The sequence below is a fragment of the Haliotis rufescens genome, unplaced genomic scaffold (assembly GCF_023055435.1).
Source record: "Haliotis rufescens isolate VD_foot unplaced genomic scaffold, xgHalRufe1.0.p SCAF_3, whole genome shotgun sequence".
Classification (NCBI taxonomy): domain Eukaryota; kingdom Metazoa; phylum Mollusca; class Gastropoda; order Lepetellida; family Haliotidae; genus Haliotis; species Haliotis rufescens.
This window is the reverse complement of record NW_025964001.1, coordinates 16,230,312-16,248,841: the sequence shown is the minus strand read 5'-3', so window position 1 is coordinate 16,248,841 and position 18,530 is coordinate 16,230,312. Positions and strand designations below refer to the sequence as shown.

Genomic DNA, 18,530 nt, shown 5'->3' with positions numbered 1-18,530 from the left:
TCGTCCGGATAAACACGAATCTTGGATGAAGAATAATGTTCTTTATATATAGGCAGACATTCAGTCATCGTCCTGATTTAGGATTGACTTGCCTTTGCATGTGTTTGTGACGGGTGCCACCCGTAAATGAACACCTGGTATTTGATAGTGATTGATAAACGCATGCTCATGATACAAGGGTTTTGTCGCTTTAATCCTGGACTGACAGGGTTTCACTATGTGAGGATGTTGGACAGGCTCTCTCTGTGCAGTGAACTGTTCGTGGTACATCCTCTTCTATGGTTGTCTATGACAACTGTGTCTGAACGAGGCTGCAATGGTCAGCATTTTCAGCCGAAACCGTAGTCGAAAAAACAATAAGGAATCAAGTTCCAATCTCTAAACAGGGATCATTCAACTTATTTTCATGTGAAAGATTGTGTTCACTGTGCTCCCGTTTAAGGATAAGGGTACAAACAGGATGATGCCTTCCTACTCTATTTTGGTCCTGAAGGGTCTTACAATTCGCTCTACAGATACCTATGGTTGTGGGTTTGCATCCCAGTTCGTCCTGGTTATGTTTCTAGGTTTCTCAGCACCATATTCATGCTCGTGGGTTTCACCAAAGTGATAAAAGTCTAAGGCCTGCATTACTTCAGGCTTACTTCCCACATAAAGCTGACACGCCTTGATGTAACTGGAATACTGTTCAAAGCGGCGCTAAAATGCACTCACTCATTCACTCAATCATCCTAAAGTTATTATTAACATATATTTTCTTCAGTATCCATATATGTATATGACTCAACGTCTACATATGTAAATGACTGTTCAGTGTTCATCTATGTAAATGACTGTTCAGTGTTCATATATGTAAATGACTGTTCAGTGTTCATATATGTAAATGACTGTTCAGTGTTCATATAAGTAAATGACTCTCCAGTGTTCATATAAGTAAATGACTCTTCAGTGTTCATATAAGTAAATGACTCTTCAGTGTTCATATATGTAAATGACTGTTCAGTGTTCATATAAGTAAATGACTCTTCAGTGTTCATATAAGTAAATGACTCTTCAGTGTTCATATAAGTAAATGACTCTTCAGTGTTCATATAAGTAAATGACTCTTCAGTGTTCATATAAGTAAATGACTCTTCAGTGTTCTTATATTTAAATGACTCTTCAGTGTTCATATTTAAATGACTCCTCAGTGTTCATATTTAAATAACTATTCAGTGTTAAAACAACAACAACAAACAAACAAAACGAGACATAGTGAAAACATAGGTGAATAAATGACTGACTGGTTTACTGGATTAATGAATAAAGAAGCAAACAGAAACAAATAAATGAAAAAGAAGACTCTATAGGTGTAAAATAAAGTAGTTGCGAGAAACGAATACAGATTCCTATGAACATATTTGACGAACACAGAAGAGACAATGCCGACCATTTCGATTTTACCCCCTAATCTTTGCAGATTACGCCCCATAATCCACTGTAATTACATACAAGCACAGATGCTGTACTGACGTCTCACACTGACAATCAAATGTGTGTGAATGACAGTGCGTGCCAATCCATAAATATAAGAGTCTCATAACGATCGTGCTTATCGTCCTATGCTATAAATCAGAGAGCTGGATTGATTGATGCACTGTGATTTTTTTGTAACGAAATCACTCAAAGAATTTTCTTTGTGGTACATGAAAAACTGACATGTGATAAGCGTCAGATAGCCCATGTATTTATCTATATTGGATACGGACGAAGTACCTATCAATCTGGTGTAGAGTATTCCGTGATAGCCGTCAGGGAGATGATGTCCTCAACGATTACTGCAAAGGTGAGTGTCCATTTCTGAATTACACAACTACATTGTTTTTAAGGTGCAAGCTTGTTTTTTTTCAAATGATTTTTCTGCATGCAGCAAAACAAGGGTATATTTTTTATTTCTTATGGTCATCGTATGGTCATCTGCTGTCGATTGATCCATGCCGCACAACAAGGGTATATTAATAAATATGTAATTGTAGGGTCATACAAACGTTCAGCACAGTCAACTATATGATGATTGTTTTATGCAGCAGTTCTAGATACAAAACCCCTATCCCTTTTTTATTTATAAGAAATATCTGCTAAAGGCAGAAACGATTGTACGATTCCGACTATATCATGAGCATTTGATTATCAGTCACTATTGAATCGTGATGATACGAGTGGCTGGTCTAAACATTCTAAGCCTGACTAACTTTCAACTATGGGCCATAACGAAGTGAACTCGTCAATGTAATACATTGTTTGAATAGTTCATTGCAAGTGTATTTGATCTGTTGAGGCCGTTTATACATAAATGACAACCAGTTGAACGTGATAGGGGTCCAAATGGACACAGAAATGGAAAGGAACGAGTACCCAGCAGTCATCAAGTTTTTGACTTTAGAGAAAAGTACTCCCCAAGAAATTCATGACTGCATGTCACATGTGTATGGGAATAAGTGCCCTAGCTATTCCACTGTTGGGCAGCTATTTTAAGGAGGGGGACAAACCTTGATGATGACTCTAGGTCTGGACGCCCCTCAATTTCCATCAATGAAGATTCAATCAAGGAGATAGAAAAACTTATACTGTCAGATGGACGCATTACCATCGCTGAACTTGTGAAAGACACAGGTCTAAGCCATGGATCTATTAAAACTATTATCCATGAACATTTACAAATGAATAAGATATCTGCTTGTTGGGTGCCAAAGTTTCTAAATACTGATCTTAAGGAAAAAGAACTGACATTACCAGAGCTAATTTAGAGCAAATGAAAACAGAAACTAGTAGCGGGTGATGAAACATGGGTCTGTTTTGTGTTCAACTATACACTAAAAAAACCCGAAGGGGATACTCGGACATAACTTTAACATTTCCAACATTGTAGTGAGTGAGTATGATTTTACGCCGCTTTTAGCAATATTCCAGCAATATCACGGCGGGGGACACCAGAAATGGGCTTCACACATTGTACCCATGTCGGGACTCTAACCCGGGTCTTCGGCGTGACGAGCGAACGCTTTAACCACTAGGCTACCCGACCGCCCCTCCAACATTGTAAGAAATTTTACTTTCTAGTAATAGTTGTATGACAATAATGAAATAATTGGGAACACATTTCAACCGGTAGTGAAGTATGACAGTAGACGTTATGACCGCCAACGATCGTAAAGGACGATTGGGGCAAGATGGGAAATTTCATTGTTGACGGTTTGGGATCAGTAGTGCGAAATACAGCCACGAGTTGTCAAACGTGCATTCACTTGACGAAGCATACAACGTATGCGTCTTCTTATGGAGATTTGAGGGAGCTTGTCCCACTCCCCTTGCAGCCTGGCCAAGCTCATTCAACGTGGCCGGTGGCCTTTTGACGTTGACGCACACGTCTCCCTATCATGTCACAGACGTGTTCAAAGGGGGAAAGGTCTGGGCTCATTGTTCGCCAAGTCAATCTGTGGATGTGCTGCTGGAGGTGACCATTGACGATTTGTGGACGGTGGACACGGGCATTGTCGTCCTGAAAGGCAAAACCTCAAACTACGCCCCCCCCCCACACACACACACACACACACACACACACACACACACACGGAGGTTACCTCACATGCACACTTGAATCCTACCCATTACAGTTATTCCTCGCATCCATCCATGCGATAAAACAATTTCTCTACGTCATCAGTGGTCGCCAACTTTTCATCATTGCCTAATGAGTCGGTTATACTCTTTAGCCTTTGGTTGTTTTATTCTATTTTAAAATGGGAAGCTGTCATTTATGATGAAACGAATCTCGGCCATGCCCCTGCTACAACTTGCGATATCTGATCCTCACAACGATAATGCAAATATTGGGTTCACTGTCCACAAACAGCTTTTCGTTAGACGGGTGCAGTATTTCACACACTGGCTATGCCTATACTGATACAAAATAAATGTTTTACCGGCCTTACATTCTTGACTCTAAACTCACACACAAACACACACAGACACAAACACACACAAACACACACAAACACACACACACACACACACACACACACACACACACACACACACACACAAACACACAAACACATAGACACACTTGTTCATACACAGACAGGATTGAAATCATGTCAATCACAACTGTATGATAAGTAGAATCAATAAGATCTTCAATCGATCTTCCTTGTAAGTATCAAGATCAGGAAGGACACCCTATGCACGTATGTGGCGCTACTGCGTGAGGCTTGTGCAAATATAGGATATGTTTTGGTGTTACGTTTTGCAGACATAAACATTCTTGCAAAGGATGTTTGTCGTCAAAACTTTCATGATCCCCTACTGTTTTAAAGATTCAATAAGCAAAGTAATGAAACAAATGTTTTGGAAATGAATATCAGTTGAACATAAACCTAAGCATCAAACTGATGTAGTCTTGAAAGTAGTATTTAAGGCATTAGAGTTTGAAGTCTACACTCTACGTCCTTATGGTAACTTCCTGTATCTTCTAAGCAATCCCGCCGTGATGTTTCTGGAATATTGCTAAAAGCAGCGTAAAACCAAACTCTCTCTTGTAAGCAAAGGGCACATGTACGTATTTCGTAGGATCTGTTTGAAGCATAGGTTACTTTCTCATACATCTTTAAGATTCACAGACTGACAGTCGATGATGAGACACTGATTCCCGGGTGAAAGTTTAATGAATGTTGTGTTTCAACAAACCGACATTGATGGATCAACGGGTTGAAGGGTAAATCTCCTCATCATATCGTCACGGCAAGAAGGCTGCTGCAGAATTGGCAGATACTCTGTCAATCACAAACAACCACTTATAGCATGCTAAATGATATGTCAACATTTATAATGTTGTATCGTACACAATGTGTCAGTAAGACCCAGTGACATACACCGGGACGTCAATGGAAACAAATGACATTTGGACATTTTCATGATTTTAGCAAAATTTGATTTATCAACACCAAACTTGAAAGATATCTTTAGGACATTTCGATGACAATCAGTCAATGTTCAAGAATATTAACCAATCTGAAACACTGCATTGATTATACAATAGTAAGTAATGAAATACTTGCTGATCGTTTGCAATATGAACATTTAGTTTGAATTTTCTTTTTCAACTTGTCTTATTTCATAAAATGAGTGAGTGATTTGGGCTTAACGTTGCTTTGAACAGTGTTCCAGTTATATCACCTGAATTCAGCCTAGTGTGGGAGGAAAGCCCGAAGCGAAGCAGGTCTCAGACGTTTACCCCATTGATGAAACCTTTAGAGCATGAATATGGTACTGATAAACCTAGAAACATAATCGGGCTAACCGAGATTCGAACCCAAGATCATAGGTTCCCGGTGTGCCCAAGGGACACAACAGGTAAATGCGGTGCCTTAGACGACTGTAATATTTTTATAAAGCAGGTCTTTGGCATCATAGGATAGAAGCGTGAAAAAACTATCTCACCTTTGTGCTAGATATTATTGTCTTGTTTGTGATCTATCCTCCTCTGGAGATTTGTATACAATGCAATAAATGAAATGCAAAAGTGAATTTAGATATATATGTTATATAATCATATAAATAACAACAGATGGTAATCGATTGTTCAAAATTTGCGCACATCATTCTCTTGCACATATGGAACAGTGCAATGTTCACCCACTCTTCCTGCAGTACTTGTGCCAAATGTCGGATGTTCTGTGGTTGTTGCTGACGTGCTCGCAGTCGTTGGTCAAGTGCATCCCCTAAATGTTTGATTGTGTTTAAATCTGGAGACCCGGAGGGCCATGGCAGGACCTGGATGTTGTGATTCCTCGAAAGGCTGTTGTCAGTCTTGCCGTGTTAGGTCGGGCGTTGTCTTGTTGGAAAATGACGTTCCCTTGTTGCATAATTGGAAGGACGTGCTGCCGAAGATTCTCATCCGTATAACGTTATGCGGTTATCGCCCTTGAATTTGAACCAATTATGTTCTACCAGTGTAGGAGATTTCCGACCACATCATTACACTACCACCGACAAATCTGCCCACTTCCTGTATGCAGAGTATGGATGAGAAGCATACTTCATACTTGTATATATGCTTTTCATCTGTACCTCACTTGCTTGATAACTGTGTTAGAACCTACACTGAAACGTCACTCCTAATTGTAATAAAAGAAGTTGTAAATGCACATATCTTATCCTTAGTGCTCACACTTTTAAATGCTTCTCAAAAAGGTAAGGTTTTTTTACATGTTGAAATATTCATCCTAATTGAAATGATGTCCCAAGTATTAATCAGATTTGATAGCATATATTTCATCGAAATAGTTACAATCTTTCTCTGGTGACTTTCTTTGATCATATACAGAGGTATCATTAATCATGAGAAATCACTGAAACATTCCTTATAGTGATTGATATACATTGTATGGCGCCAGAAGCAGTCAGTGTGAATGACACAGCCACTCACGCAAGATAGGTGGGAAAATATAATTAGTGCTCTCTTTGCCATACCAATGTCTGTTGTAGAAGCCAAGAACATTTGTAGCTTTCTGTAAGTTACACAACTACATTTTGCTTTATGTCAAATATATTCTATATGCCGGATCTCCATTTTTCAGAGAACCTTGGCGCCTAGTGAGCTGTCATAGAACTTCTATTTTGCTAATAATAGTATCTGAGAACAGAGAAAGGCTTTCCTTAATATCTTTTCAATTTGTGAAAGATCATATTTGTGTGACTTCCATATGTGTATGTATACAAAACGTCAACGCAAATATGTCATGATTCATTGTAATGAGGGCGACACAAATTGTCTTAAGAATGCAACACAATTATTTTGTCCATTTATATGGTCCAGCAAATATTAATGCCAGCAACCATTCATTTGAAATCCAGATACATTCATTACCCTGCTACGTGGCTGTCTAGGAATCATGTGTCTTCTGAAGATTTTATCAATAGAACCACTGCATTAATTTTAATGAGAACCCAAACAAAACAAATTTTGGCTCATGATGTCATGCGGAAAATCCAATGTTCTCTCATAATTAACAGGATGAATGACTTCAATACTTGTAGTACTTTCACTTCATGTCGAGCAATATTCCATCAGCTCCAGCCTTTGGTATCGACATGTCAGAACGTTTGAGGTGCAACACAGTACGGTCTTTCTACGAAGATTTCAAAGAGAGTCATGCGAGTTCATGGATCAGGGATGCAGCATTTAATGCCCCAGTGAAGCTTTCGAAACGTGTTATGTTTGTTGTTTTACGCTGCACTCAGCAATGTTCCAACTATATGACGGCGGTCTGTAAATAATCGAGTTTGGACCAGACAATACAATAATTAATATCATCAGTATCGATTCACGCAATTTGGACACGATGACATGCATCAACCAAGTCAGCGAACCTGAGCACAAATCCCGTTAGTCGCCTCTTACGACAAACGCTTTGCTGAAGACCAATTCTAACCAGGGTTTTCAGGGGTCACGTTTTAAGGTAGAAAGGTGGAGGGCATTTGCGTATTTGAAGCCTCAATGACAAAATTATGTCAGACATAATTACCATATACCTTTTACCAGATACTGAGGCGGACACTTAATTAGGGTAAAAGTATAATATATTATGAGCCTTATGCCTTATGAGATTCGCAACCGCATTACCATTTCATCCTGATGAAAGATTGTTGTCGCTTTTATTTAAGAACTGATTTTTCTTACTAATGCCTTGTAGAAAGATAAATGATTCGCTGTGGTTTGATATTTATGACACCATATATATATTTATCAATTAAAACTGGCTCCCACAGGATATATCGCTTGGATGAGATCAAGCGATATCTACACTGTAAATATCGCTGCAATGAAATTACATCACAATGCTTTGCAGACCATTGTGACGTCATTGGTTACCATGACGTCACAATCAAATTATATCACTAATGGCTCTGCTACTGAAGCTGTTAGCAGTACTTTTTACATTGAAGATACTGCTAATTACTGACTACAAATTGAAAAAGTTGGAAGAATGATGTTGGATGATAAATAAAATCTCACCCTCGTGTCTTTTGATATCAAATATATCAACACTCGTTGATAAAAGTGGCAAAAATCCTCGGCAAGGCTCGGACTTTTTCCACTTTCATCAACTCGTGTTGATAACCTTTGATATCAAAAGACACGAGGGTGAGATGATATATATATATATATATATATATATATATATATATATATATATATATATATATACAAAAATGAGGTAAATGTTCACTCGGTGTAATATATAATAAAATAATAAAGTCCACGTATATATATGGAGAAAGATGAGCCTAAGGGGGCAGCGCTTTTTGTGATCATGAATGTATGTATCTGACAAGTGTCAAGAATTGTATTATCCTTCCACTGTCAATCATTGGCATGACTTAACCTAAGATCGACGTGTCCTCTGACGGTTAAGAAATCAACTTAAAGTCTGATGAAGCAGTTCAGTGACATAGACACATTTGTGAGTGAGCGAAGAGAACATTTTTTATGACACAGTATTGGGGGGGGGGGGGGGGGGGGGGGGGGGGGGGGTGTCTAACCAACAGTTCTGAAAGCTTTACGCGAATGAGCTTAATTTTTTTCCTATTAGTTGCACATATTCTGCTACTCAATGGCTTAACACTGAATGGGTTGGGTGTTATACAACTGCTACATGAGTTGTACTCAACATTATTACATTTGGGATAAGAGGATAGCAGTTTTAAAGTTCAGACAACTGCGTCTCAACGCTAATAAGTTGAGGTAACGTTATTACTTTTGAAATACCGCGGTCTCAACAGGATTGCAAGTGAAATATCGCGGTCTCAACAGAATTGCAAGTGAAATATCGCGGTCTCAACATAATTGCAAGTGAAATATCGCGGTCTCAACAGAATTGTAAGTAAAATATCGCGGTCTCAACAGAATTGCAAGTGAAGTATCGCGGTCTCAACAGAAATACAGTTGAGATGACGAGGTCTGAACTGGAATACAATCGAGACAACGCGGTCTCAACAATATTACAATGAGACATTATGGTCTTAATAGATATGAAGTTGAGATGACGAGGTCTTAACATAATTACAGTCGAGATGACAAAGTCTCTTCAGGAATACAGTACAGATGACGAGGTCTCAACAGAATTGCAGTCGCGATGACGAGTTCTAAACAGAGTTACAGCCGTTATGACGAGGTCTCAACAGAATTACAGTCGCGATGACGAGTTTTAAACAGAGTTACAGCCGTTATGACGAGGTCTCAACAGAATTACAGTCGAGATAACGAGGTCTCAACAGAATTACAGTCGAGATGACGAGGTCTGAACAGGAATACAGTTGAGATGACGAGGTCTGAACTGGAATATTGTCGAGGTCTCAACAATATTACATTGAGACATTATGGTCTTAAGAGATTTACAGTCGAGATGACGGGGTCTGAACAGAACTACAGTCTAGATTGCGAGGTCTTAACAGGAATACAGTTGAGATGACGAGGCCTGAACAGGAATACAGTTGACATGACGAGGTCTGAACTGGAATACAGTCGAGATGACGAGGTCTAAACAGGAATACAGTCGAGATGACGAGGTCGGAAGAGGAATACAGTCGAGATGACGAAATCTGAACAGGAATACAGTCGAGATTGCGAGGTCTGGACTGGATTACGGTCGGGATAACGAGGTTTGAACTGGAATACAGTCGAGAGAACGAGGTTTGAACTGGAATACAGTCGAGATGATGAGGTTTGAACTGGAATACAGTCGAGAGAACGAGGTTTGAACTGGAATACAGTCGAGATGATGAGGTTTGAATTGGAATACGGTTGAGATGACGAGGTCTGAACAAGAATACAGTCGAGACCGCGAGGTCTGAACAAGAATACTACTACTACCACTACTACTACTACTACTACTACTACTACTACTACTATTATTATTATTATTATTTCGACCACAAACAACCACTATTACCACTACTACCATTATTTCTTTCCCCACTACAACCAATACCACCATACTACTACTACTACTACTACGACTAATACTACTACTACTTCTCCTCCTCCACCTACTACTACTACTACTACGACGACGACGACGACGACGACGACGACGACGACGACTAATATTACTACGACTAATATTACTACGACTAGTGCTTCTGCTCCTGCTGCTATTACGTCTTCTTCTACTTGGACCCCCAATTACTACAACAGTCAAACATCATTGTGTCGAACTTTGATGTGTCTAACTTACGGTTATCTCGAAGTAAAATCTTGGTTCCTGTGTATTCCTTCTTTATTCATCATTTTTGTTGTGTCGAGCCTCGGATAACTCAACTTCACACAACGGTGTTTGTAATAACAACAACTACAACAACCACTGCAAGTATGTTTCCCATATGGCATTCGCAGTCACGTTACTAGCTTGTCTATATATTTCAGAAGGACGCCATGGCGTATCTCGCTGGGGTCCTTGTGCTGGTAGCGTTGGTCGGATGTAACTCGGACGTTCACGGTGTATTGAAGATAAATGAAGGTACAGACATGTATACTATTAACTTGATTTTAATTAAGTTATTTATACAATCACTTTTTAAAAGGAAATGTTACCTGTCAGTTTTATTAAAGATGTCTTCACGTTTCCAACCTAACAGATAATATCGTAAATATGCAAACATAATTGTTCTGGTCACGTGTTTCCTCCTTTATGCCTGCCAATTAATGACAAAAGTAACAATCAGTCAAGTGTTACCACGGAACGACTTTATTCTTGTCACAATATGCTGCACGTGATTTACAAAATTTACAGGCTAATCCTGCTCGAATCAAATGATGCATCTCGAATCATGGATCTATGACGTCACATCCGATGCGTTCATGAGCATCGGTTAACACAACATACCAGTTTGTGCATCGAACCAATCTAATAGCTCTTGAATATGAGTAAGTCTTTATACATTAACCAATATGTATGGCATTCGCGTTTCTTTTGGCGCTGAGTAAATATGTAAATGATTCAAAGTCAAAGTCAAAGAGGTTTATTGTACAAAAGGCCACCGGCCCATATGCATGAAAGAGTTACGCATGTAGATACAATTAAATTTGTTACACATTGGGATATACACGTTGTTTGATTAATTCATTTCTTTTGGCTAATGCATGCTTAATATAAAGAGAAAGATTTAATATATTTGATCCGTTCTTTGTCGTCAGCATAACTACAAAGGCGTTTATCGGTGACATTGCTATTAAATAATCTTTTATATATTTCTTTCGGAGATCATTGTAAAATGGACAGACAAACACAAAATGAATTTCATTTTCTATCTCTAGCTTACACAATGGACAAATTCTTTTCATTTTTTCAATGGACAGTTTTCTTCCTTCATTTACAAATAGGTCTAGCAAACCAAGTCGATATTTAATTAACTGTTTTCTTAAGTTTTCCGTAGTGAGTACTGATAAATACATTTCTGGTTGAAGTAAAGTCTTGAAAGTTTTGTAATATTCATAACGTGAACTATCCTCTAAAGTGGAGTGCCATTCTTGGTAGAACATATTTATAGACCGATTCCGAAATTCATTAAGAAACATATTTACATTTCCAACTGACTGACATAGCCATATAAAACCAAAACCATGCGAAAATAAAAGATTTCTTATATGCGATGTCCAAGTATTCTTTCCCATGTTATCTAAATGTAGAAGCATGTTATAAGATAATTTGGGGAGACGTTGTTCATGCATATGAAGAATTTTAAACCAGTATTTTAAACATCTGATCTAAGAATTAATATATAATTGGTATCTACCACATTCACCATAAACCATGCAATTTGGTGTAGAAGATCCGACACAAAGAAACTTTTTACATGCTAATAAATGAACCTTCTCTAAACAGTCAAAACGTTGAAATCCCCATACTTCAGAACCATACAATAAAATTGGTTGTATCTGGGTATCGAAAAGCTTAAAGAAGATATTAGGTGACATCGATCCCACTTTATGAGAAATAGACATTACACTTATTAAAGCTTTCTTTGCACGCAAGGACAAGTCAAGGGCACATTTTTTCCAATTCATTGTGTGTGAGAACCAGATTCCTAAATATGAGTAGTGATCTACTATATTGACTAACTGACCATCGAATGACCATCTCTCTTTCGACGCTATTGGACCACCTTTTCTGAAGATCACAATTTTAGTTTTTTCCAAGTTTACTGATAATTTCCATTCTTTGGTGTACGTAATTAAATATTTAATTGCCTTTGAAGACCAACAACAGTATCTGACACTAGAATGACATAATCTGCGAAAAGTAGCATTAATATTTCTATCCAATCTGGGAACATTTGGATACCATGTTTACCACTGGCAGCTATTTCGTAATATAATTCATTAATGAAAAATGAAAATAAGATCGGACTCAAAATATAGCCTTGTCTTAGGCCCAAAGGACAATCAAAGAAATATGTTAAACTATCCCCACAACGAATACATGATCTCACATTAGAATACATTGATTTTAGAATAGTATAGTAAACATTTTCCCACGTAAACCAGATTCTAAGTACCTAAGCAACTGTGGCATGTAGCTGATGGTATATTGCTCACAAGTCACGTTCAGGAAATCAAAATCATCCCTCCTGTCTCACATCTTGGTACACCTTTGCCATCCTTTTGAATTTCTATGAACAGATCAAGACACTGAATACACGTTCTCGGTTGTTTCTTTGATTTCTAGATGAAAATACATTATATTATGGTCATAACGAACTCAAGGGTACTGCTAATTTTAGTTCGTTATAACCGAAGTTCGTTATAAGCATGCACAACGAATATATACTATACAGCAAATGTCCTGGACATAAGAACAGTTCGTTATATGCGTGTTCGTTATAAACGTAGTTTACTGTTTACTTAGTGTACTGTATCTTCATTGGCATTGTTGAGGTTTCACGTTTTGGTAAAGTTTCCTTTCTTTGATGTAACTAAAGTTGTAAAATACCCGATTCGGATACAAAGAGAAACATATTAGATAGGAGAGGGGCACAGTTAGTACCTATGTGAATATGTAATATAAAAGCACTCACATATTTTAATACCTGAATATTGCTTAGTTACCTTCAGCCTCAGCACATTTACCACATCCATTGAATATTATTATTGATAATAACATATTCTGAACCCATTTCTTGAAAAAAGCCCTATTGATTAGATAATGTAATTCTCTTTAAATATATCATAAGAAATAGATGTGTATAAGGTGGAAAAATTTGTAGCTTGTTTTCCTTGTCTCGGATTGTATAACCTCAAGTAAATTATTTGTTCAAGATCCACGTGTGAACTCCCATTTGTAGCATATATCTCGGACAGTATTTAATTACCTGTTTTCGAAAACAAGGACTCGAGAGCCATAATACACCCTCAGTTTTAAGAACCCAGTAATCCATAAAGCGCTCGGCCTCGGATAGTGAGTGAGTGAATGTTGTATAATGCCGCTATGAGTGAAATAAGGCTGTGATGATGGGGAGGTAACAGTCGCAACGCCGACTTATGCTTTGAAGCAGTCATAAAATGGTAGCGCGTGAAAGGTGAATGTGCTTGTTTGACTTCAGGTATTTTCTGTTTGATGTTAATCAGCGTTACACGCGAACTATAACGAAACTGTCATGTTTGCGAGGCTGTGTTCTGATGCATCTATCGCAACTGTTTCATAAGGCACTAATAAAAGTATCGTAAAATATTTTTTTACTTTTGATCACTTTATTATAACTCATAGGCGGATCCAGAGGGGATGTCAAGGGGGTCCGGACCCCGCCCCCCACCCCTTTTAAATCCAAATGTAGTATGTTGTTGTAGGCAGTAAAATTTTAATATTTTGGGCCCCTCCCTTTTAAAAATGCTGTATCCGCCCTTGTGGCCATTCTCTCTTATTCGGATCAACTCGGCTTATTCCGTTACCCATTGGATGAGAGTGGCTGTATGATTTCACTGTGACCGAAGTGACTGCCGATTGACACAGTGGTCGATTATATACCCTGTCCACTATGTACTGCTGAAATCCTTATTGAGTGTGTGAGATTGGTTGGTTGGTTTGTTGTTTAACCCCGCACTCAGCAATATTCCAGCTATATGACGGCGGTCTGTAAATATTCAAGTCTGGATCAGACAATCCAGCGATCGACATCATGAGCAATTGGGATCGATGACAAGCATTAACCAGGTCAGCGAGCCTGATCACCTAATCCCGTTAGTCACCTCTTACGACAATCATAGTCGCCTTTTAAGGCAAGCATGGGTTGCTGAAGATCTATTCTACCCCGGATCTTCACGGGTCCATAGTATTAGAAACATCGTGTATGATGAACCTTTGTTCAAGTTGTACGTGATTTGAAGCAGGGCCCCGTTCCACAAAGCGATCGTAGCGCATGGACAGTCGTAAGTCTTTGTTAAAGTATGGTAGTTACGATAACCTTAGCGCTGCATTAGCCCTGTGGAGCGGACCCGAGAGGTATATATAGTGACCAATCAGTTTGAAAGTACAAGATAGTACGAGCATTAACGTAAGGCTGACAAGACGCCAGTAATGAACAACACATTCAGTATATATTTTGTTTCATTATGCACATATAAACCCGTGGACTTTCTGGGTTAGAATGGCTCACCAGCAACTTTTGTTTGTCGGAAGAGGTTCAGTGGCTTGGCTGATTTTGTGTCATCACTCACATCCCGATGACGTTGTTTATAATGTCAATGACAAGATTGCCTGGGGATGACTCGATTATTGACAGTGAGTGAGTGAGTATGGTTTTACGCCGCTTTTAGCAATATTCCAGCAATATCACGGCGGGGGACACCAGAAATGGGCTTCACATATTGTACCCATGTCGGGAATCGAACCCGGGTCTTCGGCGTGACGAGCGAACGCTTCAACCACTAGGCTACCCGACTATAGATTATTTACAGGCCACCGTCATATAACTATGACACAGTTAAACACTGTTGACTCACTGACACGTAGATAGATCCCTGCAAATACTCTGGCGCTAAACAACAAACAAACAAGGTGTAAAGTCGTGGAAATGATATAAGCACATCAATATTTATCCAGATTCTGTGGATCGTTATTTGTTGAAATAATCACACCAGAAAAATAAATGTTTTAACTTTCAATGCCGTCCGACTTCAGATATGCTTCGTAAAGTTGGATCCCCGAAGGCCCAGAAGGAAGCTATCTGCCGATACCTGTGCGGCCGAGGCCCAGTCAGGACGGATGTATGCTTCTGTCGAGTGAGCATACCCTGCATGGTGAGTCGTCTACATCGCTACAGGGCATCTGCCCCATACAGTTTGTTTCCCTTTATCTTGGCTTCCGTGTGTCTTCCTGGCCTGAGTGGGCAGTCGGGTAGCCTAGTGGTTAAAGCGTTCGCTCGTCACGCCGAAGACCCGGGTTCGAATCCCGACATGGGTACAATGTGTGAAGCCCATTTCTGGTGTTCCCCGCCGTGATATTGCTGGAATATTGCTACAAGCGGCGTAAAACGAAACTCACTCACTCACTCCTGGCCTGGGTGTAAAGCCTGAAGTGATGCCGTACTAGAATAAGGTGAAACATAGATTGGGAAATATCATAGGATCCTTGCGTGCCTAAGGGATGCAACTCTGCATATCAAATAACGGCTTCTTAGATAGTTATATTAAAAGAATTCCTCCAGGAACCTTGTAACATTTTATTTCATACAGTATTGTAAAAAATCAAAATTATTTTCACAGTACCCCCGTTTGTTTTATTACGCAGCTGTAACCTATCTGTATTTACATTCATCAAGGAGCTCCTTTAACCCTGCGTACTCTATTGCATTGTCGTATTATTTCAGGACTCGTTCTGTCCGGCAGGAAAACGATGCAAGCGAATAGAGGGCGAGAAGGAGAAACTATATGCCTGTTGTCCATCTGGCAAAGTCGACATACCTCCAGGTGAGCTACCTTTCTAATTTATGAGCTAATTATATGTATGGACTAATACTACTACTACTACTACTACTACTACTGCTGCTGCTGCTGCTGCTGCTGCTGCTGCTGCTGCTGCTACTGCTACTGCTACTGCTACTACTACTAATAATAATAATAATATTAGAGGAAGAATAAGAGTAAGTTAAATACATGCCAAAGGTGTCGTAATATAAAGACTTTTTCAAACTAAAAATATATTCCGACCACCCCAGCGTGTTACTATGTGCAATGCCATACTGCGCTTGGTGTACATACACACATACTGGTACAATGTTAAGACGTTCCTCTATTGCCAATTACACATAATTATAAAGAAAATGACGTTATTCTTCACCTTTGGTACGACCATTTTTGTAGCATATGGTCGTGATTTAAGACCAAACTATTTGAAATTATAGTTGCTACGGGATCATGATGCTATGCTACCTAATGCACCAAATGATGCCGTAAAAGAGCTCCACCTCTCCTTTACAATGAGCTGGCATTATTAGTAGGATGTATCGACTAATGATACGTCGATCCTTCGCCATTGTCTGCCAGAGCTCCATTTAACTTTTTGAGCAATTGAGTTTTTACTCACAGGTTTCTATTTTATTTTATTTTTAATGGGTAACAAATACTTTTTCACTCATCTATTCATCACTTTATTGGGTTTCCCCAAAATGTGAGATTTAAAATGAAATAAAATAGTGCTTGAGATGTATATAACGGTTCTAAATACAGGATTGACTCGGAAAGTACATTAAATCATAATTGTGTTTCGGAAATTAGGTCTGTTGTACGCATGCTGAAAAAGCTTCATTGGGTATTTACGCATGGTGTTTTTATACATTTGAGTTTTTCCTTTAATGCATGCGTTTCTGTACGCAAGTTAATTGAAAGTAATTGGGTTTTGAACATTTTTAGGGGTATTTTACGCACATACGCAGCGTATCCGCAGCTCTGTTCTATGGGTCGATTGGTAGAAGTTGAAATATCGACGGTTTGCATCGAGACCATGTGTGACCTTTAAACGGTTCGAAATGAATTTAAAAAATGAAACTTATGTATAATCGCCACCCCTATTTAATACGCAACCCTTCAACTTTAGTCAGAATATATACAGTTTACATTCACACAAAACTATAATAACAGTTAATTCCCTTACATTTTCTCGATCAGTCTGAGGAATCTAACACGTTTGGCCAGGTACTGTGTTGAATTGAGGTCGAATTGAGGTTGTTGGGAGGTGTGAATGCTCGAAATACTACTGCAACAGTCAAGATGTTCCTAACGGCCTCCCGTAGCAAATGACCCTTTGAAACTTAGACTTTGAATGACTTGACTTGACTTTGCACGGGTGCCACGGGTGCCACCGGTGGGGCAGGATATGTTCACTTTAACAGCTGGTATTAAGCCTTTTTATTTATAAACATTGAAAGGGTTTTGTCGCTTTTTTATTGTACCAAACCACTTCAGAAATATCTACATATGACATGGGCCTCATTTAATAAATATCTAAGTAATCTTATGAAAAATGTTTATAAGAACACTGTATGTTTCTCCTGTATGCTTTAAGTGTACATATGGGATTAGAGTGTTTACCAAATATTTACATAATCCTTATTTCTCTTCCCAGATTGCAAACGATCACCTCGAGTTCTGCAGGTGCGGCCTCACCTCTCCTATTACCGCTACAACGTCGGCAACCGCCGTTGCGAACCATCTTACCTCTTTACTAAAGAAATAAAATGGCAGAAAATACCGGGCTATTTAAACGCCCACATGTGCAAGATCTGTACACTGTTTTCTTTCTGTGAACAAAGTGGGGACAGTTTGGACGCCCTCGAGTCTATTTTCAATTTCGAGGAGACAGTGCTAAAGGACTTTCAACTTCCTGAAGGAGAAAATAAAGTTGTCTAACGAACTTTGAAAGACATTGATTCTCTTGATCACCATGGCAACCCGAAATTGATAAAATGTTTGAGGTAATATGCACATGTTGTCATGTTATCATTAACATCATCATATTAGGCAACAGTGGGTATTTTGGACAATTAACCAGAGTTGAGAATTAGTCATCCACTCACGTGTATTTTTTTTTTGAAAAATCTTCTAATGACGTGACAAGCTGCATTTCTCTACCAAGAGTGACGATGTGGAATTATTTTATCCAGTATTGCGTGTGTCATTTATATTAATTTTTACCTTAGGGTTTTCCCTTGCTGGGATTAATAACAGATTTGGTGCAATATGTGAGATCGCAAGCAATGCACTTTCTACTGTCCGATTTCCAGTTCATCCCCGTCAGTAAAACCTTTCAGCATCTCTGAAGACGACCCTTGCCTCTATCAAAGCGGAAATGTGATGATAATTGAAATAAATTACTCATTATTATCATTAATCAATACGTCTTGGTTAAATGAAATTACCAAAGAGAATGAAAATGTATTCAAACTATAAAAAAAACCAATAAATCAATTAAAACAACATTTTCGAAACTATTTGTTTC

At 38.7% G+C, this 18,530-nt stretch overlaps 1 protein-coding gene across 2 annotated transcripts; it reads left to right on the top strand.

Annotated features, from left to right (window-relative positions):
• Window positions 1-1,756: 1,756 nt before the first annotated feature.
• Window positions 1,757-17,953, top strand: LOC124111944. Of its 2 annotated transcripts, none has more exons than XM_046471859.2 (5): window positions 1,757-1,825; window positions 10,466-10,559; window positions 15,216-15,334; window positions 15,904-16,003; window positions 17,658-17,953. In XM_046471859.2, exons 1-5 carry the CDS (start codon window positions 1,799-1,801, stop codon window positions 17,939-17,941), a joined length of 624 nt encoding a protein of 207 aa, XP_046327815.2. In that variant the 5' UTR covers window positions 1,757-1,798; the 3' UTR covers window positions 17,942-17,953. The 2 variants fall into 2 exon arrangements, with proteins under 2 accessions (XP_046327815.2, XP_046327816.2); XM_046471860.2 differs by having other exon boundaries at window positions 1,796-1,825; window positions 10,469-10,559.
• Window positions 17,954-18,530: the final 577 nt, after the last annotated feature.

Excerpts from the sequence above, each read along its gene's own strand:
- LOC124111944 (XM_046471859.2), top strand. The coding sequence starts at position 1,799 with ATGATGTCCTCAACGATTACTGCAAAG. Across the intron at positions 15,335-15,903 it reads GAGTGAGCATACCCTGCATG|GACTCGTTCTGTCCGGCAGG; the intron begins GTGAGTCGTCTA and ends GTATTATTTCAG. Across the intron at positions 16,004-17,657 it reads CAAAGTCGACATACCTCCAG|ATTGCAAACGATCACCTCGA; the intron begins GTGAGCTACCTT and ends TTCTCTTCCCAG.